Source organism: Balaenoptera borealis (assembly GCF_965194805.1).
Source record: "Balaenoptera borealis genome assembly, chromosome: 3".
In the NCBI taxonomy this organism is placed as follows: Eukaryota; Metazoa; Chordata; class Mammalia; order Artiodactyla; family Balaenopteridae; genus Balaenoptera; species Balaenoptera borealis.
Window position 1 is genome coordinate 78,598,372 of NC_138866.1, and position 23,607 is coordinate 78,621,978.

The 23,607-nt window shown below is 34.5% G+C and overlaps 1 protein-coding gene across 1 annotated transcript in view; it reads right to left on the minus strand.

Moving 5' to 3' along the window:
- The window catches only part of DPH6 (diphthamine biosynthesis 6), a 445,312-nt gene that overhangs the window by 129,876 nt on the left and 291,829 nt on the right, over positions 1-23,607 (minus strand). Inside the window, exons 12-13 of the mRNA XM_082384997.1 lie at positions 20,958-21,020; positions 15,153-15,398 (exon numbers count right to left, since the gene is read on the minus strand). Of these exons, the coding sequence (XP_082241123.1) occupies positions 15,225-15,398; positions 20,958-21,020 (237 nt within the window). The 3' untranslated portion in view covers positions 15,153-15,224. The remainder of the gene's footprint in view (positions 1-15,152; positions 15,399-20,957; positions 21,021-23,607) is intronic.

Below are 23,607 nucleotides of genomic sequence, written 5' to 3' on the forward strand. Positions count from 1 at the left end.
AAGCATGAAAACCTCCCATACCCAATAATAACCTATTTTTCTGGTCATCTTTTTGTTCTAACACAATGCACAGCATGTGTTCGTGTAACCAAATATACCGATTTGCTATGAACCTGCATATAGGATTATAAAATTCATTAATTGAAGATCCTGTGAAAAGTAGATAATAGCTAACACTAACTGTATTCCAGGTATTGTACTAAGAATTTCCCTTGCATTGTTTCATTTAAACCTCACAGTAACAGTACGTTGAAATGTTATTAATTTAACTGTTTTACAGAAAAGGAAACTGAGGCTTAGAAGGAAAAAGTCAAAAGTTTGGGTAAACAGGTATCAAGAATCTTGCAGGCATTAAACCCACATTCAAAGCAGAAGGTCTGATTCAAGTATGGAAGACAAGGAAACATTTAGATAGGTGGCTAAAATGCTTGTTTATCCTCACTGCCTTAAGTTTGGAGATTCAATTTCTTATGATGGGTTCTGAGTAGGTCTGATACTCAGCCAATATTTATAGGTAAATCTCCACAGATTATACAGATTATTAAAATATTTTAAACATCCCCTACAGGTTGGTAAAAGTGCCCTGGCCACACTGGCTTCTCATCCAGGATACTCTTGATATAACAACTAATGAGTTAATATGCCCAGTTAACCAGGTTCCAGAAACCTACTCTGACTAATCGATGCTGAGCCAGTCTCTCAAAGCCTTGCCTCCTGGTTACTGCCAGTGGCTCCCACGGGGATCCCCACAGGCTGGCTGGCCCTTGTCCTGTCCTTGTAGCTGTAGCAACTTCAGTCTCCATAGGAATTTGAGGGAGCCAGGGAGAGGCAGAAGAATCTGGCAGTCTGGGCTGGCTGGTGGGTTGGGGTGGGTACTATTGTAGATGTAAATATTTAAGATATCATCTCTGATTGGGAGACCAGGAGAAAAATGCAAGTATTGATAAAATGAGGTATTCTCCATTTAATAGAATAGGGTTCTCAATCACATTTAAATGGGATCTACAGGAAAAAGAAAAACTGGTCTCCAAATGCAAACACGAAATTTAAGGTACCACTGCTGGGTATATATCCAAAATACCAAAAACAAAAACACTGATTGGAAAAGATACATGCACCCCAATGTTCATAGCAGCATTATTTACAATTTCCAGGAATGGGAGCAACCTAAGTGTCCATCAACGGATGAATGGATAAAGAAGACGTGGTATATATATACACACAATAGAATACTACTCAGACATAAAAAAGAATGAAATTTTGCCATTTGCAGCAGCATGAATGGACTTGGAGGGCATTATGCTAAGTGAAATAAGTCAGACCGAGAAGACAAATACCGTATATCACTTATGTGTGGAATCTAAAAAATACAACAAGCTAGTGAATATAACAGAAAAGAAGCGGACTCACAGATATAGAGAACAAACTAGTGGTTACCAGTGGGGAGAGGGGAGTGGGAGGGGTAAGATAGGGGTAAGGGATTAAGGGATTAAGAGGTACAAACTATTAGATATAAAATAATATAAGCTATAAGAATATATTGTACAACATGGGTACACATAACTATAAATGGAGTATAACCTTTAAAAATTGTGAATCACTATATTGTACACCTGTAACATATAATATATACATCAACTATACTTCAATTAAAAAAAAATTTTAAGGTAAAACAGTATAAACAATTCTCAAAATATTAACAAGTGTCTAGATCATAAAATTATCACAAGTGAAAATCGATTATGGTTCAGAAACTCTGCCACTTGTAGTGAAGAGATAAAAATCTCTAAAGCTTTGTCAATTTGTCATTTTTTGGATCAATATTAATCATTTACTTAAGCAATAGCAGAGTCCTTGGTAGAGATTCCAAGGTTAATAAGAAGAGTAAAGTTCTGAAATCCAGTAAATTTCCAATGATCATATCAGCTGGAGTATTAGCTGGAACAGGTTTATACCTGTCCCATCGTTTTGGGGGAGTAGGTGGGCAGTGAGGTACTTATGCTGGGAGAAGAAGAAATGACAAGGGGGGTTGAGAGTAAGGTACTAGCACAAACCTCCCAAATTCTGGGTAGTTGATCTATAGAATACGCTTGTAACAGTTTATGCATTCTTCTACTCTGAAATTCAGTGGTGGCTTTCTGCCATGTTTGAGCTTGCTTTATAAGGCACTTGACAATGTGTTGAAAAGAGGTTTGCTGAGTTATTTGTGTCCTTGCCTTATTTTTTCCACACCACCAGCAAGCAAGTTCTTAAGGGTAGAGATAGCACTGGCAATGAAGTATCCATTTAGGATGGACCTGAATTTTTAGCATTGTTTCTAAGAAAACTGCACTTTGAGCTAAACCAGTTAGGTTATAAGCAAAGCCCTGAGAATCTATATTTAGGTGAATTGTTTATTACTTGAATATTTTACCATTTTCAACTGGGTACCTCCTTTAAATCAAACATTTCTTTGGGATTCTTGAATGAATTATCCATTGTTTTTGGTACTTCCAAATTTTTTGTAATTGTAAATACAATAAATCCATAACCTAGTTACTACTAAAGATTAAATTGCATTGGACTTTCCTCTTCAAAGGCCCAAACAAAGAATTCCTGGACCCAGTCATAATGCTTGTGAGCCCAGTCCTCTAAAATATAGGGAATGTTAATACTGTAATTCACAGTAGAGCTCTGCAATCTTTAATGTAATAAAACGCAACCCAAAACTCATATGACTGGAAGAATATTGCTGTCTAGTGTTGAAATGGATCATTTAAAAAATTGGAACTAAGTGCTGAACAGGGAAATCCACAATAAAAAATGGCAGCAGTAAAGGGAAAAAACAGCTTTCATAAAGAATGTCAACATTTCCTTTCATATGGATGCTTCTGCTAAAATATGTTAATCTGATCATTTTGATTTACTGGTTTTGCTTAATATTTACAAAAGGCCAATCATGTAGAATTTTACATCTTGTAGTAGACATTCCATGGAGTTTTAGTATAATCTCCACCACCCCCAAAAGAAAAAAAAATGATTAACGCTGTGGCCAGGGCTATGAATGCTATAAAAATGAGACAAGATGGTAACACACTCCTTTTGTAAAGTGCAACTAGAGCTTCAAAAGGTGGCCATGAATCTTACTTAACACATGGAAAATATATACATGCCTGAAGTATACGCAATCGATCTACCTCTGCTTCCGGATTTCTAGGTATTTCAGAATATTGTTTGAATTAAGGCATATTATCAGGCTGTGACTGTGTTTCACTTCCATAATAGCAGTTTTCCTGAACAACTCTTAGGCACTGATCTGAAAAATAGCCACGTGAAGTTCTCGGCTATTTGCTGGAAAAATGGTGAAGAGCCAAGTGACCTCCTAAAAATGCAAATGGGAGAAATTTTTCTCAGCTGTCAGCATCATTCATTCATTCTGGAAATAGTTATTAAATATCTGAAATAGCTGGGCTTCTCCTGAGCAGCCAGTTTGTTTTTATCTCATTGACATTACAGATTCCTTCGCTGATGGCATTTCCCTTTTTGCATAGACTGCTAGAAAGCTCAGAGCCAAATCTGGCAAGGACATAAGACCTCATGGCACACATTTTATATTTAAAAAACCCTAATCTCAACCCTTGCTGGTTTCATTTCATTGTAAGTTAACAAACATGTAGTGAGCATGCAACATGAATCAGGTACTCTACTTGGGTTTTCTCTTTCCAATTTCTGTATTTATTAAAGACAAAACTTTTACATTTTATGTGCCTTTCTAAGCTATTGAATATAGAATTCTAGGTTCCTAATTTTTAAGGGTACAGATTGCAGCCATAAGACCACACTTCTCCAAACTAGAGAATTAACTCGCCTCAATTCCTGGCAAGAAAGATGGTTTTCTATAAATTCCAATCACATCATATGGTTTGGTGCAAAACGAACTATCTATATGCATGAAGCTAATTGCTTAATAGCCCTACTAACATATGCTTTCTGAAAAAAATGTACACACACATACACATACAACAAATGTAATTGGTGGAATCCTTTGCTTAAAGGTCTCTGGAGTCTTAGCAGAAAGTTGTAAGCAAACCAAGAAACTTGCATACAGAATTATTCATTTATTCTACCCTTTGAGTCAAGTGAAAATCAGGAAGCACTATTCGTCTTGAAAAGCTATCTGGGTATTTTCTTTTAAAAGCAATTTCCTCAGGTGAACAAAAATGAAATGTGTTAAGTTTTTCTTGAGGGATAGTAATAGCAAGCATAACAGGATCAGAAGTATTTATCTGAAAAGTCATCATGCAAGAAAGTTGCCAGCTCAATAATTTTTAGAAGTTGAATATTGGTAGTACACTACTCTAAGTACAACCAAGAAGTGATTATAAAGATATAAATGCATTCTTATAAAATAACATTCCAAATACTTTTAAATACAGAAATTATTTTAAAAATAATGTATTGTCCTCTTGATAGAATGGTATCACAAAATTTAATGCTCTCATTTCAAAAGTCCTTGCCTAGGAAGCTCAATCAGAAATCAAGATTCAACATCTCAATTATAGAATAATCATCTCCCTCACAGTTTCATAAAGGAAGCAATGTAACTGTATCATGGAGGTGAGAATTATCTCTTAATCATTTCTGTGTCCCAAATAAATACCTGGCACAGTGCTGAGGAATTAGCAAGAATTCAATAAATGGCATTGGTTGAAAAAATAAATCAATGAAATGGTCAAAGACTGTTAGCGATAGAAGGCAATATTAAGATTTTTTTTTTTAAGAAAGTTGAAGCCACAGTTGATTTAACTGCCATTTATTTAACTTGTGACTCAGAGAAAAACAATAAAGACTAGACTCCAAATTTCTTGACTTCTAGACCAATTCTTTTTCATGTCATTATTTTTTTTTAATGTAAATCAAGGATGACATTATCAGGCTTTTATCTGGAGAGTCCTTGTGTCATAAAAAAGGATGCAGTAATTCAATTACAACACAATGGCTTAATATAATTCAGCAAAATAGCTGAATATAAATGACTCTGGAGGAAGAAGAGCCTCTCGGAGCAGAACAAGACAATGCTCAGTGGAAGGCAAAAGGAGAGTGGGTATATAATAGAAGAAAGAGAAAAAAAATGTCTCTCAAGATGAGGGCACCAGGACTGGGAGAAAGGTAAGGGTCCAGTATTGTGATGTCATTATAATGTATATTCCAGGGAGTTGTTTTAATGCAAAATGGTTCTCTAAGAATTAAAAATTGAGCTGAGTGGTTTCTCTTTTCCCACAAGAGAAGTCTTGGCCTATCCAAAAGAAATGTTAGATCCCCAGGAAGATTACCAAATTCTAGGGTTAGCATGTCAAAATGTAAGGTGCTAAGATGTTTCTTTGGTCATCTCAGTTCTTGCCTTGTGTACTAAACCACATCTAAATAGATTAAATAAAAACAGGAAAAAATTTTAACTAGTCCAAGTTAGATACTAGATAATCAAATGATTGGCATTTCTTGATTAGATTGTATCCTAACAAATGACAACATAAAAAAGATTATCTGAAAGAGCTAATTCATTAATACTTTCTGGAAATAGGTGAGTTTTGTATTGATTAGTTATTTCTTTAGTCAAATACTTATTGCATGCCCTCTATGTGTCAGCCATTATGCTAGGTGTTGGAAATATAAAGGTAAGCATTGCTGTATGTTCCCTGCTTATAGATCTTATTCTAACTGTACATCATTGCAAAAGGAAAAGAAAATAAAAGTCTGCTGATTTTAGAGACTAAAACAACAACAAAACAGTATCTTCCTGAAGAAAGTCTGTATTTTATGCTAGAAAATATATAATATTTATTATGTACAATTGGCCCTCCATATTTGCGGGTGCAGCATCCATGGATTCAACCAACTGCAAATCAAAAATATCTCCCTCTAAAATTCCAGAAAGTTCCAAAAAGCAAAGCTTGAATTTGCCTGGACAGCAACTATTTACATAGCATTTGCATTTTATTTACAACTATTTACATAGCATTTACATTCTATTAGGTATTAAGTAATCTAGAGATGATTAATCCCCACCAGGGATTGATTCCAGGACCTTCTGCAGGTAACAAAAACCATGGACGCTCAAGTCCCTTATATAAAATGGTGTAGTACAATGAGTACAGCGAACCCTCCATATCCGCGGGTTTCACATCCACAGATTCAACCAACCACGGATGGAAATTTTGACCTGCAGTTTGTTGAATCTGCGATGCGGAGAGCTGACTCTATATTTATTGAAAAAATATTCACATATAAGTGGACCCATGCAATTCAAACCCATGTTGTTCAAGGATCAACTGTATACAGGCAGATGTACGTAGGTTATGAGCGAATTCTATGACATTTTATATAAGGGACTTGAGCATCCTAGGATTTTGTCATCTGCAAAAGGTCCTGGAACCAATAACCCATGGATACCAAGGGATAACTGTACTTAGATAACATGAAGGCTGCTTTAAATAACAAAGGCAAAAATTTTTATCTTTCTGATTATGTAATATATTATAATTGAAGGAAAAAGTTGGAAATAACAAAAAAGTATAAAGAAGAAAACTAAAATCACCTGCAGTCATACCAACAACTCCCCCCCGTTTTCCTATATATATATATATATATATATATATATATATATATGTATTTTACCAGACTCAGCTCATATTGTATAAATATTTTCATATTTTCTCTATTTTATGAACATTTCTATGTAACTAAAATTCTTCAAAACTTATATATAGTGTCTGAATTCCATTGTATCACTCTTTTTTTTTTCCTCCCCAAATTCTGGCCAAATCTCTTACTATCCTTCACTGAATAACCTATCCTACCTACATTATTAGGAGCTTCTGTCATATTTGATTCACAGAAATGCTAGGGTTAATTTCATGCTTATCTGTTCCATTTTACTAATATAAGTGTAGATTCTGGCTGTAGTCATATCATGCCACTTAAAATATGGTGTTAGAAAATATTTTCATATTCAATATATGATATTAATATATTTAATATATACTTCACCTTTGCTATTCTGAATCCTAACCATTTTAGAATAATTTCTTCATGCTCCTAAAATAATCCCACTAGGATTTTGATTGATGTGCTAACGTTACACCTATACATTAATTGCTATCTTTACAATATTCCCATTCAGAAGCATAATTCTTTACATTTATTTGTCTTTTTATATGTTGCTCAGGAAAGTTTTGTAATTCTTTCCAGACAGGGGTCTTCTGTGCAATTTGTATTAAGGATATTACCAGATATTTTATAATTGTGATTGTTACCATGAATTTATTTTCCCTTTTCCTTACCCCAAAATCAAGATACTATTGATGGATAGGCATTTTTTAAGTATATTATTTATTTTGTATCTTGCCATCTTAATTAATTCTCTTTTTAGTTCAAGTAGTTTTCCAGTTGATTCACTTGGGTTTCTCCATGTTATAATGTGAGCAACATAAATATATGTTTACTTAAGGTAGGAGTCTGAAAATGTATTAGAAAAGGCATATTATGTCAGCCCATTCCCATTATCCCAATTTACCACATTCTTCTGAAACAGGATGAATAAGCCCTGGGCAATTTTAGGTATGTTTGATGTAAATCATATTGTATGTGATTATATATTTCATGAAAATGAAAATTTGTTCTCCTTTTTTCTAATAAATCTTGTATCATTTCATTACATTACTGAATTGTCTAGAACTTCCAGAATAATTTTAAATTATAGTGCTATGCTAGGCATCTTTGCCTTGTTCCAGATTTTGATGAGGATTGTCTCTACTATGCACAATATAGTGGCTGTTTTCTAGGCACATTTGAAAGGCTTTCATCAAGCATAAACAATGAATAGTAACTGTATTAATATATTTATTTCCAATGGTATTGGGAAGACCAAGGATGGTGGTCATACAGCAGAACTTTCATGTTACCTTAGGGAGTTTACCGAATGGAACACTTTCCCTTCTTTAATAATTCTTGGGTAAGCAATACTTCTTTGTGTCCTGAAGTGGTGACTGGATTTATTGGGACCTTCAAACAAGCTTCCATCCTAGAATGTGCTCAACAAAAATACATTTCCACTTAGGGGAAAAGGCTGTAACTCTCTAAGAAAATACTGTATTATTTTAGCTTGTTACAGTGACCTAACTTATCATTTTCTTCTGAGACAGCATAATCTAGCCCTAAGCAATCACTGGTATATTTTAGCAATAAAACAGTTGCTGAATACCATGTAGAGCTTAATGAATTTTATTGACATTTGCATTGTTTCATAAAGAAACATTCTTTAAGATCTGTGATACTATCCAATCTAATATAATTTTTACATGGTTTTCAGTAGCTGGTCATTCAGTGACAGGCCAGTTTTTGCTCACAGGCTGATCCAGTTTAGCACTCACAGACAAGCAGCACAAAAAAATAATTTACTTCCTCTTGGCTTTAACAAAGTCAAGGTCCTGAGAGGGAGAGTGGTGCTAATATATCTGAGCACTTCAGTGAGAAAGATGGAAAATCACTTATGGTGCTCAAATAAAAAGACTGCTTCAGGGTAAAAAAGGAGTCTGGAAAAATCTGTTTGGGTACATAGCTTTGCTGGGTAATTCTTTCCCATGTCTGTGGGCAAATAAAATACAATTTTCCCCCACTTTCCATTATGGGAATAAAAAGGAAACATTAAGAGTTAAAAAAAAATATATATATATATATACATATCTCTGACTTTCTGTAGATAAAGATTGTTAGCAGTATCTCATGTATTTCAAATGTATAATTATTGATTCAGATGCCTTCTTATTTTCTAAAATCCATTTGAGAAATTTGTGCTCTTTTCTGCCAAAGATTTCATTAGATTCACAGATAGAGCAATATAACATCGTTAAACAAGGAGTGGTAATCTTTTTCAATCCTACTGTGGAACAATGTATAAAAAAGGCAAATGATTTCTAAGCACTTCCAGGGTGCCACTATTCTCCATTTGACCCATGTTAAATGTTCTCATTACAATTATACTTCAAATGAATACAAAATCTCAATTTAATCCCAACCTTAGGAAAATGAAACATATGCTCGGAGGTGAAAGGCCTAACGTTACCTAGTTATTTGAATGCACTGCATGTTCTTAACATGGATCATAAGCGAGCTGTCTTTTAATAAATCATTGCACATTCAAAACAATATCTAGCTACCAAATAAATGTCATAAACCTGATAACGCAGAAGAAATAAACAGAAACCTGTGTATTTTAACTATTGAATTCATGATGAAGTCTCACATGGTTCATGTCGACATTTTTCAGAACTCCTCGTTTTCTTTTAAAACATAACCGATTATATTAATTATTCTGTAGATCATTGACAATGAAATCTAGAGCATAGCTTTTTGATAATCTAACAGCACAATTTTTGTCAATGTCAGCCATCACTGTGTCTTTTAAAATTCTACTTTTGCATTAATTGTCAGACTCCTGAGTAGTCTTTTGGTGGAAATTTTACATTATGTTTTTCAAAAAGGAGGCCTGATTTCAATTAACATTTCCTTGACAAGGTAAAACAATATTGTACATCTAAATTTTTATTTATTTTCCCTTTCATTGTTGGCAATCTCTTAAGCTTGAAAACATTTTTCTTCTCTCTGATTTGACATTTGGCAAACATCAATCGTTCCTGTACTTAAACGTACTGTAGTTGACAGGCTGCTTTTGTTCAAGAACTTCAGCTTATATATTGCCTTAGTATGCCAACATTTATTTCTTTATTCACTAGCATGATCAGTTACTATTATCCTGTCTTCAGAAATTAAGTGGGTTGCCTGGAAAATTATTTTTTTCTGATAAATTTGATTAAATCAAAGTCCGAATGCTCAGGACTAAATTTAGAAATTTATTATTGAGCACCTTTATTTTATTTTCTCTGTAAGAGCATTACATCTTTAAAGAAGATTAGCTGGATAAATATTCTGGTGCTCTTAAAACATTATTAAAAAAATTTGCTTCCACACAGGCCTTGCTTATTTAAAACATAATTGTAATATCTTTTGTTTGTCTCTAAATAACTTGGGGTCATATGAAATTACAGGAACACAAATTAAATTCTGAGGTTTACTCTTCATGTCTTACTTTTAGGAATGCATAATCTTTTTTGGGGGGGTGGGGGAGGATGGGTCATACCCAAAAGTCTGGATAAGAACTTTTATGAGAAAAATCTCTAGCAAAATACAGTGAAGAGAGTCATTCATTCACTATAAATGTAATTAGACTTTCCATCAATGGAAAGATATAACAAAATTTCTCCAAATATATAAAATTTAAAATAAGAAGAGAAAAATAAAATCTTCCTAAAATAACAATAATCACATAACAATATGACTATACTTTGCAGTGTTGCCTGAGAGGAAGTTTTCCTGTTTGGAGATTCAAAGTAATAGCTGATTTGTCTGTCAGTTTTTAATTCTGTCTCTCAATGCCTAAAAGAGCATAAAGGGAGAAAGGAGAGAGGGAGAGAAACAAACACTGATAATGAGAAAAATGAGAAAAGATCAGCAAAGGTTCAAGGCTGCAAATATGATGCAAAGTTCAGGTTAAAAATTATTCCCAAATTTTACTGGAAAGCACTCATATATTTTATTCCATAAATAAAGGAAATAGAAGGCTTTAGTGACAACAAAATATTCATGCATTTTATTTTACTGAGACTTTGACTTTTTTTAAAGGAACAGTAAATATATGTAGAATATTTAAAATTCCATATCACTTCAGTTAGTGCCAGCCTTTTTCTTGGTTTATTATTGGTCCTGAGATTTCTATCAGAATATTATCTATGCCATTTTCATCAATGCTTCTGAAATTGTCCTAGAGTGTTGGAGAAATCTGGGATCATCAGGGTGTATTTGGTCTATTTGTACTTGCCAGGGCAGTAAGAATGCAAGAAGTTTTGCCCTAAATCATACATAGACAGTCTGTTTGAATGGGATGTCTCTGGATAGGTCTAAGTTGTTTTGTTCTCTTGACCCACTGCACACTATTAGATATTTTGACTAAATAAACTTGGTCAACTTACTCTTCCAATATAATTACACTGTCTATTTCTATAAGAACTTTTTAAAAAGATTGACCTTATCAAAATTTAGTATAAAGCTTCTATTTCATTAGTGGGATCACACTATCATTTTGAAAGCATATAATTAAACTCTATTTCCAATCATCTTTATGGATGTAAACTATCCTACCTTGTTTATCACTATGCAATCAACAAACATTGAATTTGACATGTGCAAGGCAGTGAGCTGGATACTGGGAATTTAGTGGTGTCAGTCAGTATTGGAGGTAACTTGATAAATTTATAACTTAAATGTAAATAATCTTTAGTTCTTAATACCATTGTAATTTTTTTCACAGTAACAAATTCACAAATTGAAAAAACAAAACACTGTAGGACAATGTGTCCTAATTTTTAGTTTGGAAAAAAAAGGTCACTACTCAAGGAATTTATATTACTTCCTAAGTAAAATAGTAAGCAACCTGGAGGTAATATCAGAGAGCTCCCAGCAGTGTTTAAATACATAGTAGGTCTTCAATACTAGGGGTTGATAGTATTTTTAAAATAAAACAATGGCAACAGAAGTTTTAGAATGACTCAAACTATCATTTTTAACTTAGCAATTGCAAAAGTAAGGCATGACGATATGCATTCAGTATGCATTTAAAGAATACAAAAATATAAAATACAAAAGTAAAAAGTGAAGACCTCTTTTTCACTGGATTTCATTTATTTCTAGTAGTGCAAATGTGATTCTGGAATGGTGTCAAACATTTGAGAGGATGGTGTATTAACCATCCAGCAGTAACCCTTCCTGGAATAACTCAATTTCAAATTGAGGTAATAAAATATAAGTAGATCCTGAATTATATCCTTATGTCCTTTTGTCTATGGTTATATTAGAACATAATTTTAAGAAATCTATTGAGAGTAAAAACTTATGCAAGAGGCAAATGTAAAGATTCTTTAAGCGTACCTTTTCCCTTTGGCCTCCCACAGGACAGAGGTGATACTGGGAGAGAACCATTACTGAATCTTCACTTTGCTCACTTCTGCATCCTATATTTACATACTGTCTGCTCCAAATATTGCTTTCAACTTTAAAATCCTCAAGACCAAACTGATAGCTTGGTCAGAAATCAGATAAGTAAACACAAAAGGCTTAGAAAAAGAAATACCCATCATATAAAATGCAGTATTAACTGAAAGGTAATTAATGCTACAATTCACACATTGATATCATTAAATGGATACGTGGCAACTGAATAAATTACTCACTTTGCCAGTTACTGTAGAAATTAAAGCATTAAAATTCAGAAGTCAGAGTCCTTGTGATATCATTATACAATAAATATTTGGAATATTTCCATCTATCAATAATGCCATCTGTCCAATACAAATGAACTACAACCCATATGGCTCCTTTCCTCATTGATTACTCTGATGAATGAGATACCAAAACCACTCATAAAACCATCATATTATATGACACTGTCATTAAAAAGATATGTAGAAAGGAAAAACACAAGATGATACTTAATTTGAAACTGTCAAGTCAATTTAGTAAAGTTTTAACAACCAACATTATGATCCTAAGAAGTATCAGTATGTTGAATAATATTATGGCAGTCTGTATACTCTCCTAGCACCTTCAAAGAAAACCAAAGAACCAAAAAATTTCTGGAAAGAATATAATAGCTTATTATGATATGTTCCAATTACTAATTATTCCAATAAGAATATACTCAAATATCCTTTCAGGCATGGGTAATTAAATTAAAAACACCTTTCTTTCACTTTATAGAAAATTATAAAATGATCACTTAACTTCTGATAGCAAGTCATTGTTAAAGCAAAACTAGATATATTCCTCATACCTTACAGTCCTGGCCATAAATTTCAACTTGGCAAAATGATCTTTCCCAAACTCATTTCCTTCTTAGCTAAAAATGTAATCTCTTCCAACAGCAAAATAATGACATACAATGATTCTGTAGCAAATTACTCTAAGCAGCACCTAAATTGACATTAATAAGCAGGAAACTAAATACCACTAACTGGAACACTCAAATTTTCTGTTTGATATGGTAATTTGCATTACATTTAGTTGTAAGGTGGGTATGGTTGGCTTGCCTAGGAATTACTTTATTTTTCAAAATCTATAAAGATGACCAGTATTTATTTTGCCCCTTAGCCACACTGAAAATATTCCACAAACTTTCCTTAGTGAAACTGTTTCCAAATTGGAACCCACATCTGTGGATACGTAAGAAGAAATACGTTATTAATAAATGTGTTCACTCTATATCAAAACTTAAGTTTAGCTTAAATAATATAGAAGTTTATATTGTCTTATTTTTAACTGGCATTGAATACCAAATGAAGCCACTGAGGGCGGAGGCGGGAGGGAATCTGTGCAATAGCTCAAATTCACATATGTCAGCCACAGCAAAAATTAAATAAAGCACAAAGAAAGCAACTTTCATAAGAATTCTACAGACCCCATGAGTCATGGGGAGAGGAAAGGCTCTCAGATATGCAAGCCTTAGACCCTACTGGATTCGGAGAAACTCCAAGGCATAACCAGAGTAAGAGGCAGCTCGTGGGGACGGCTAGCAAACTCCACCTTGTTAGTAGAGGCAGCAATGAGCAGGCTCATTCATGGAAAACGAGGCATCGCCAAACCAAGCTTTGCTACATCAGCAACAGGCAACATGACCTCTGTGTTCCTGCTGGAGCTAAAGAAACACTCCCACCTCTACAAATATGAAAGCACATAATTTTAAGAGAAACTTCCAGTTTGAGACACTGATTATTATCTGTTACTGTACCAATGCTACATGATTTTAATTGGATCTTTACATTATATTTTAATATCTGGCAGTGTAAGGTTTTCTAATTCTTCCTCTTCCTCTGTACTCCTCTTTCCCTTTCAGTTTCTTCTTTTGGTAAAAATTTCCAGTCTATTTTTGCCTGCTTTATTTCTCCATATCTATTTCAGAATCATTATGTTAAATATATTCCCTATGAGACTTGATTTTAATGAAATTAAATTTATTTTTAAAATAAAAATATAAAAAAACAGGTATCTTTAAATCATTTCCATTCATAAATATGGTATACCTTTCCAATTTTTTAAAGCTTCATCTTGCCATAAAGATTTATGGTTTTCTTTATTGAGGTCCTGAAATTTCTTACAGGTTTTGATGCTACTGTACATTGTGTCTTTTTCTCCCATTATCTTTTTAAATTGGTAATTGCTGATATTTAGAAAGTAAAAGATTTTTAGAATTTTCTTCATACCTAGCAATCTTACTAAACTCTAAACTTACTAAAACTCTTACTAGTTTTACTGGTTCTCATGTCTCATGCATTTACTAGGTAGACAATGTCACCTGCAAATAATGATTGTATTGTCAGTATAACTTTTAACGTTAAGAAAGAACAGATTCTTGTAAGTTCTTCCTAGAATAAATTCCAGTCATCAGCTTAATCAATTTTTCATTTAAACAGCCCATTACTTTCTGATGACACAACTGTATAAATAATGCTTTGATCTAAATTCAATATATTTCAGAAATGGCTTTGATGTCTGTGGGATAACTAGGAGTTACAACCCCAAACCAGGGTACAGATCTCATGCTGAAAAATAGAATTTCTGTTAAATATTTTAGAAGAATGGATAGATAAGGCCCTTTTAAAACGTCCTTGGAGACACACGGTAAAACTTACCCTAAGTGAGCGAAGTATCAGAAAAATAAATGCCCATCCCCAGAAAGTACAGTGTGACATACAGGCAGAAATGTTTCTAAACAGAGTATTTTTCAACATTTTCTAAGAGCTCTAAGCTGCTCTTATAGAACTCTTAACTTATTGCTTTGGAGAATTAAGATAAAGTTAGTGATGACTATAACTTTCTATTAAGCAATTTCCTTTCTCTGTTGTGCACTGCCACTTACGAGGCAGAACGTAACAGCTCAATCAAACCTTATTATGGATTTAGTTCAAACCCCTATGAAATACACTGAGAAAGACTTGATATTGTCTGGAGGAAACCTCTTCATAAATTGCTCTTCTGTAGACTAGAAATAAAATAGGTACTCTAGGTACCTCTTTATGTGTCCGTAAGTTCTTCTGCCATACCTGGCAGAAGCAGTCGCAATGAACTTGCTGCCTGTTATGTTAACAGTGAGCCATGAGAATGTGGTGAAGTCCAGTGCCTCTATGCAGAGCTTCCAGAGTTTTCAGGGTGTGGCTCAAGGACATGGGAGCTTCTGTTTGTATTCTGCCACTCACAAGTTTCATTGTGCTAGGTACTAGTGCAATTTGCCCAGCAGGGTACATGACTTCTCCAACCTAAAACAGGAAAAGGAAATTAAAGTGTGAAAAAAGAAAATATACCTCTATCCTCATTCAAGCTGTTTCTGAGTTCTAACTTAACTGGGAAGAAGGAGATAATAATAACACCTACTTTGGTGTGTTATTCTGAGGATTAGGAGTAATGTATGTAAAACATCTGTTTTATAGAGTTTAGTCTCACAGAGGCAAATCAACATATGGTAGCCATCATTAATATTTCTGAATTAAGACTGAAGCAAATAAAGGTGCAGCTCTGAATAATTAACCATTGTATTTGTTTTACAGGGTGAAATTAATACAAGTATATGTGATTAATGCTTTTATAATATTATATGTCTTCATTCATTGGATGCAGCTATCACTAGGACATTGTTCATTCTTGAAAAGTATTTGAAATAAGATTAGGAGAAAGACCTTGTTGTAAGGCTGTGTGTCCCTCGAGGGTGGCACTACGGTTCAATGGGATGAAGGGCTGTGGTGTTTGGGTCCTGAAAGAGGGTTTTCAATATGTGTGTATAAAGTTATCTGCACCTTACCATTTCAGAGACTAAAGACATAGGATTTTTGGCTCCTAACAGTTGATAGATCACATTTTCCTACAAATCATCCTCTATAATTGGACATGAATTATATGAGACCATTTTACAAAGCATCTGCTTTCTTTTCTGTCGAGACATCTACTAGATCTTGCTCCAAAAGAGCAAGGAGGATAATAAAGGCTCTTAACGCTCTGATTTTCATAAAAATTCTGTGAATTTTTTTCACTACTGTAAAAAGTAAACATAGGAACTGTTAAGTATATATAGACGCCAAATACAGAGTGGTGGTGAGTAAAAACTTTTTTTTTCTTCTCCATTCTTGAGGTGTATAAATAATTTAATAGAGACTTTGCTGAACTTTTATCATAACTAAAAATTCCTCAATATTAAAGCTCAGTGAAAAGAAATCTCAGTGCCTGGAAGACAAGGCAATCAAACCATGTGACAGTCCCATATGCAACTCCAAATCTGTCCTCATAACTGTCTGTTGAGCTCACAAAAGAGTCACACATGTAGCTATTGGAAGAATATCTTACACAATTTGGCACACAAGTTCTAAGATTAGCAGCTGAAGAGGGGGAGGAGGAAAAGATGAACATAATAGATTAACTGACACCCATCCACCAGCTTTCTAAATTGTTTGGAATGTTAAAAATATTGTTTTGATCAATCTATATATACACCCTCAAATTTGAAAGAGAAATGCAAAGCATGTTGTGGTTGAAAGAACAAATGGGTTTAAAAAAAAAAAAAAAACACTATGAAATATATGTCACTGAACAAGGGAGTCCAGCCAGCTCCCAAGTGGCATGTTAACATGATGAAAAGCAAATCCAGGATGCTGTGAATCAAAGAGGCATGGGTCTATTTTTAAAGGGGCCTGTGTCTCCCCATCCTGTTTGCCAAGTCTGGTTTCTCTGGAGAGGTCCAGCCTCCAAAACAGGTAAGCTTCTAAATGTTCCAAGAGTTACCTACCCAACATTTGACTGCTTCCTGCCTTAAAAGGTCTTCGGCACTACATACATCATCCATGTTAATCACTAGACAAACAGAAGAGCTGTTCAACTAGTTCACTTCCCCTGTTCGTGAACAGATTGTTTGAGACATAATATGAATACTAATTAATGATAAAATATCTGTGAGTGTTTTGAAATATGGACGAAGATAGCACTTTTAGAAAGGCGCCCAGAGAGAGCTTTTGTAACAAGCCCCACTGGTCATATGAAGGGTCAGGGTACAACTTGGAGATATGAGAGCAAAATTGGCAGAGATTTTGGCTCCAATTCAGTGGGAAACTCTGGATGATTTTTTTTTTTTTGAATGGGGGGTGTAGGTTGACTTTCTTTTTAACCTTTTCCCTCTGTTAAATTGGAAGAGTTTAAAATGAAAATTCTCTTCCGAAATGGAGAGAAAAACAGCCAGAATTCTGTTAGAGGTCAACTTGAGTAGATGGACGAATGAGACATATAAATGTTTAATCAGGATTATGGGCCTGTGCTCTGCAGCAAAAGAAATACAAGCAGGTAGGGTCTGTCCTGGTGCTGAGTGCCCTAGGCTGACTCATACTCTCTGATGAAAGGGAAGTTATTTAAAAGAATATGATCCCTCTTCAATTCAATTCCTGTTTTACAAACAGTTTGCTTAGTCTCAGAGAAGTGTACTCATATATATATGGGAAATATGATTTTATGTTAAAGGGCAAAGTGTTTTATTATATTCAATTACAAAGACCAAATAATATCCTTTGTACTAAAAGCCTAAGTTACTGCTAAAATATGTTATCTCCCCTCCTTTCCTTCTAAAATTGATTATTGTATTTTCTCCCTAAAACCTTTTTAAACTTGCCCCATCTGGTCTCAGAAACTTTATCCTCTAATGCTACTCTTTGTATTCTCCTTTAATCTTGATATCAAACATGAATGCTTAAATAGTACTTTATAATCTTCGGGCTTCAGAAACTGCAATTTGTTCTAATGCCAAAGAAAGGAGAAGAGGATTATCTAAAATTAAACATAACAAAGTAATTTATATTTGACTGTAGACTTGTTTTTACTTGAATTTTAACAATGGATTATAAAATATTAGAAAAATTCATTTGTCTCACTCAAAGAAATGAAAATGTTTCATGAAAATCTGATTTGGGAAAATTAAACTTGGCCACAGTTTGTATTTCATGTCCAGCTAGCCCTTATCTGTCTGAGGATTAGACTTGGGATTCCTAAACTTTACTGGAATTAGATGATTCTTTCCAAGACTGATTCAAGGTTTGCCATGTCCCAAACCTTCTTAGAGACCCGAGAAATGATTAATTATTTGCATTTCAAAGGTTTTCTTTGCATTCAACTAAATTTAGAAAAAAGATATCAACAAATTTGAAATTATCAAAAGAGATGCTGTTAATTGTTGTTGCCTAAAGTGACAGTAAAGTAAGTCCATACAATAAAAAAGGAAGAAGCATAATAAAGACAATTCACTGTAGATAAGAATTTTGTGATACCACACATTTTATGCTTATTGACATCTATTCATATTTCTCTTTCTATGTATTCACCTTTCCCCCACCTCCCAGTAAACTTGCTGTTAGTGTTTGAAGGCTACAGCAAGGCTTTTCCTAAATACTTAGAAAAAAATAGATAGAATGCCTTCTGAGGTAACTGGACAAATATACACAGTGTCCTGGGGCAGGTCTTTTCTTGCTGATTGGTTTTTAGGGTTAGCCTGACCCCTTGATTTGGGACTTAATATTTACAGTGGTTCCCACTTCCCTAAAGCCATCTCACCTGGAACTTCTCACCTGGAACTTCTCACCTGGACCACCCTTTACATCACACAGAGACCAACTGAAAGCACCTACCCCTACATCCAGGCCCTGCGCCTAAGATCCAAACCCAGGCAGAGAGTTGGAGTTCTGTTTACCTAGATGGTGAGACAGACAATAAACTTAAAGAAGACAGGGGCCATGTCATCTAATTCTTCTGTGTGTTCCAAGTATCCTCATGTTGATGTTATGTTGTCCAGTAAATACTAGAGGTGGTGGTGTCCTCAGAAGTGACAGCTAGTGTACTGATTTACATATAGGTACTTCAGATTTACCAAGAGCATTCAAAGTGCTGTTAGAACTTTTGAGTTGGCTGGATTTCTACTGTCTACATACCAGAGGATAAAATAGAAGTTAAAATTGTTTTATAAATAAAGTTGACATGGGGCTTCCCTGGTGGCGCAGTGGTTGAGAATCTGCCTGCCGATGCAGGGGACATGGGTTCGTGCCCTGGTCTGGGAAGATCCCACATGCCGCGGAGCAACTAAGCCCGTGTGCCACAACTACTGAGCCTGCGCGTCTGGAGCCTGTGCTCCGCAACAAGAGAGGCTGCGATAGTGAGAGGCCCACGCACCGCGATGAAGAGTGGCCCCCGCTTGCCGCAACTAGAGAAAGCCCTCACGCAGAAACGATGACCCAACACAGCCAATAAATAAATAAATTAATTAATTAATTAAAAAAAAAAGAAAAAAATAAAGTTGACATATAGAATCATTAGGAGCACAGAGTGTGTAGGATTTTCACCCTTTTTATGTTCTTCTGTTGCTCAGGCCCCAGACCTTGGAATCGTCCTTGAATCCTTTCTTTCTTTTTATTTTTTTACTCCTCACTTTCTATCTGCCAAGAAATCCTGTCAGTTGTACCTTCAAAATATATCCAGAATCCAGCCACTTCTCATTAAGTTCAATGTTACTTTCTTGATCCAAGTCACTATCATTTTTCATGTGCATTAATGAAATAACTTAACTGGTCCACTGGCTTCTACTCTTGGTAGGACCCATGCTCAAGCCAGTGCCTAAGTGACACTCTTAACATGTAAATCACTTCAGGTCAGTCCTCTGCTCGAAACCCTCTTGGCTCCCCACAGTACTCAGAGTGAAACCCAAATCTCCCCCCTACCCCGCCTCCCGCTTGTAAGGCCCAGCAAAATCCGACCCTCTCCTCTTACCTCTATGGCATTGCCTATCATTCTCTTGTAACTTCACTTTGCTTTAGCCACATTAGTCTCATTGCTATTTCTCAAACAAGCGTCAAACCTTGAGCACTTCTGCTTTATCACATTTCCACTGGCTGTTTCTTCTGCCTGGATTGCCATATTCCAGTAATGTGCTTGGCTAAATCCTTCACTTCCTTCAGGTCTCTGCTCAAAAGACACTTCTCAATGAGCCCATCCGTGACGACCCTATTTAATTGTAACTTCCTTCTCCCTCTACATCATTATCTCCATTCTCAATCTCCCTTATCTTGTTTATTTTTTGTCTCCCCTCTGTTAGCATGCAAGTTCCATGAGAGCAGCAGCATAGAACCCAGCACATAGTGAGTGTTCAATAAATATTTGCTGAAAGAATCCATTTCAGAAGCAACACAATGAATGATAAGGAAGGGGTTTAGCCAAGAACATATACTGAAAGTCATGGGAAACACTGTAAAAACCGAAAAAAGAATAAGGAATATCCTTCTTTTTCCAGTCAATGTATACAATGCCTTAGTTTAAAATAAACCAAAAGATTAAGAAAAAAGGCAATCCATACTGTCATGCTTTATTTTAGATGAGCATAGAGAAAATAGGTAACAACTAGGGAAGCAACCATAGTTGTTATTATAGAATAAGAAATGGTTGATGAGAAAAAAGTTTAGAATAACTATCTAATAGGATGCAGTAAAGGACTGAGCTAGGCATGCTAAAAATAGTAAAATCTAAAAATTTCATTCCTTTAAGATTGCATACCAAATATTAAATGCAAACTGTGGTCATTCCAAAGATATCCTAACAAGAGATTAACCTGATATTAATGGCTGAATTGTATTTAAAAATTTTGAAATTTTCTCTTAAGTAAGAGTATAAATCAATGTTGCATTTCTACTTAAATTTGACTGAAAATGAGTTCTGCAGAATCAGGTATATTATCCCCAACATCTAGCACAGCAGGTATTCAATAAATGCTTATTAATTAGTAGACAACGCACAAGTCAACATACTTTCAGTATGGTGAATTCACATTGTTTCTTCTTTTTCTGCTTAACTATAGAGCCTCCAATAACCTGTCATTAAATGAGGAAAAAGCAATAAAATATCTGCTTTATTTGCCTGTCTTTTATATAACTAAAAGAAATAACACAGTAAGAACTGTTTTAAGTAAAAACCGTGCTAAGCATTTTATCTGCATAAGCTCATTTGATCTTCACAAATTAATTGGCAGTTACTGTTATTATCTCTCTTTTAGAGATTAGTGCACTGAAACTTGGAGGTCAAGTCACTCACTCAACGTCATGCAGGTAGTACAAGGCAGACCTGGGACTCAAGTGTAGCGCTGTATGATGTCAAAGCCCATGCAGTCTTAACTACTAAGTCATATTACCTTTCATTTCCACTGTAATTTTTCTCATCTTTGACTCTGATTATCTCCCCCACACTCCCCAACCCAACCCAACCCAACAATGGATATGAAACATTTCTATACAACATTTAGTAAAGTTTTTGAATAATGTGAAATAGGTTGTCCAAAGTTCTAAAGAAGGATGCAAACTTTAGTGTGGTAGATAGAACTTGGGCTTTGGAGCAAGCAAGACCTGGGTTATGTGCCTTTGGATAAGTTACCCTGTGAAACCAGTTTTCTTATCTGTAAAATGACAATTATGATATCTACATTACATGGTCCTTGAGAGGACGATAGTTAATGTATAAGAAGTACACAATATATAAATAGTAACTGTTATTTAATATGATACCACAGACAAAGCACATGTTTTGATAGTATATGGATTTGTTTTCTATATATACTTGGTAGCTTAATTACTCAAGAATTATGGTAGTAACTTTTTCCTTTGACTTGGGCTCTCACTCTGTCTTCATAGTCAATGCTGTTGGTTTACCCATATGGATGAATTTATTGCTTCCTATAATAGTCTGAGAAAGTATTAATAATTTAATACTAGTGAAAAAGTTTGATTTAATGAGTTCTTAAATCATAGCAAATTCTATCAAGGTTTACATTTATATGTAGCATAAAGCTAATTGTGGTCATTCATTTATTTATTCAGTATATTTTTACTGAATGCCTGTATGTGCCAGGCACTAACTGTTGGTTGGGGATACAATAAAAATATATCACCCTACTCTGAAGGAGTCCCAGTCTAGTGAGAAGACCACTAGAGGGTCACTGAATCACTGGGAAGACCCATCAAAATGTATCACAGCAATTTAATAAAGAGACAACAAGTTGAGGCAGTGGCAGTGGGTTGAAGTACTTATATCTATTGATGCTATTCAGTAACTAGAACTGATGGAATGTGATGCTTGATGAGACACATATTTGGAGAGGGCAGAGTGTAAAGGGGGGAATCTAGGCTGACTCATGGGTTTCTAATTTGATAAGTTGTAAAAGTGATGTGCTAAACAAAAATACTTTCTCCTTAAAATCTAACTCATGGAATCATCAGTGATATTTCATTCAATAATAGAACAATGTAAGGGAGAATGATGTTAAATTTAAGTGGAAGAGGATAAATAGAAAAAATAAAGTGCTAGCAAATGCAACTAGTTATATCATCACTATATAAATTAGGTGTAATGATTTACAATGACAAAAATCACTGGGACTATAGGTAGAAATTTTAGATTACTGGTTCATGAATAACCTTGAATTTTTATTTCTCTTTTGTTCTGTAGCAAATATCCAATATCTATGGCAGCACCAGTGCATTTAAAAAGCATACCAATGTCCTCATTAAGGTGAGACTCAAATGTGGTTCTAACCTTCAACTTTGAGACTGGTGCCCCAGAGGCATTTCAGCACCTGTGTGTCCAACTTGTTTCAACTTGCTGCAGTCACTTAGCAGGAGAAAAGTCTATATCGCAAAGGATTATAGTCATTGAACTGGTTTGGTCTTTAAAAAAGCTATTTAGAGTTTCAAGTGCAAGCTGCTTGCTGAACAAAAATCTTCAGACACAATCAACCACAGGATTTCAACTGGACCTCAAGCATTTCACAAAGAAATGATGTATCATTTGTCCAAAGAGAATAGAACACCTGTTTCTAAGAGTGATTTAAGTCAATAAGTAATAAACTAAATCTTTGTTATGAATGTTTTCTCGTGTCTAAATGACTGTTGCCCTTTTGGAGGGCAAAGTGTACAAAAGATTCAGTGACCTTCTGACTTGACAGTCAAATAACTACCATTATGTTCAGTCAATATAAATAAGTGCAGTTGACAATGTGCTAATTGGCCATCTCTGGGCAGCTAAGTGTACTTTTGACCTTAATGAGAACCTGATCAATTAATACTTAAGGCAATAAAGACCTCTTGCTGATTAAATTGGACAGAAATTATCTTTTTTTTCAACAGGCTTAGAGCTGCAAAGTGACAAACTTTTAATTTAATATATGAAAATCCTTTCCTTTAATACCCCCCTTATTTAGCTAACACGGTGAAACTGAACTATGAAATGTGACATCTTTGATTCAACTATTTATGTTTAAAAGCCTTAAAACAAACTGTAATTCAGATACTAAAATGAGAACTTCTCATGTGTATCTGAATTATATATTAATCAACTGAATATGGTCAGAGTTGAAAGAATATACATGTTTTCCTAAAACCTTTTGGTACATATTAAAATTATAAAGAA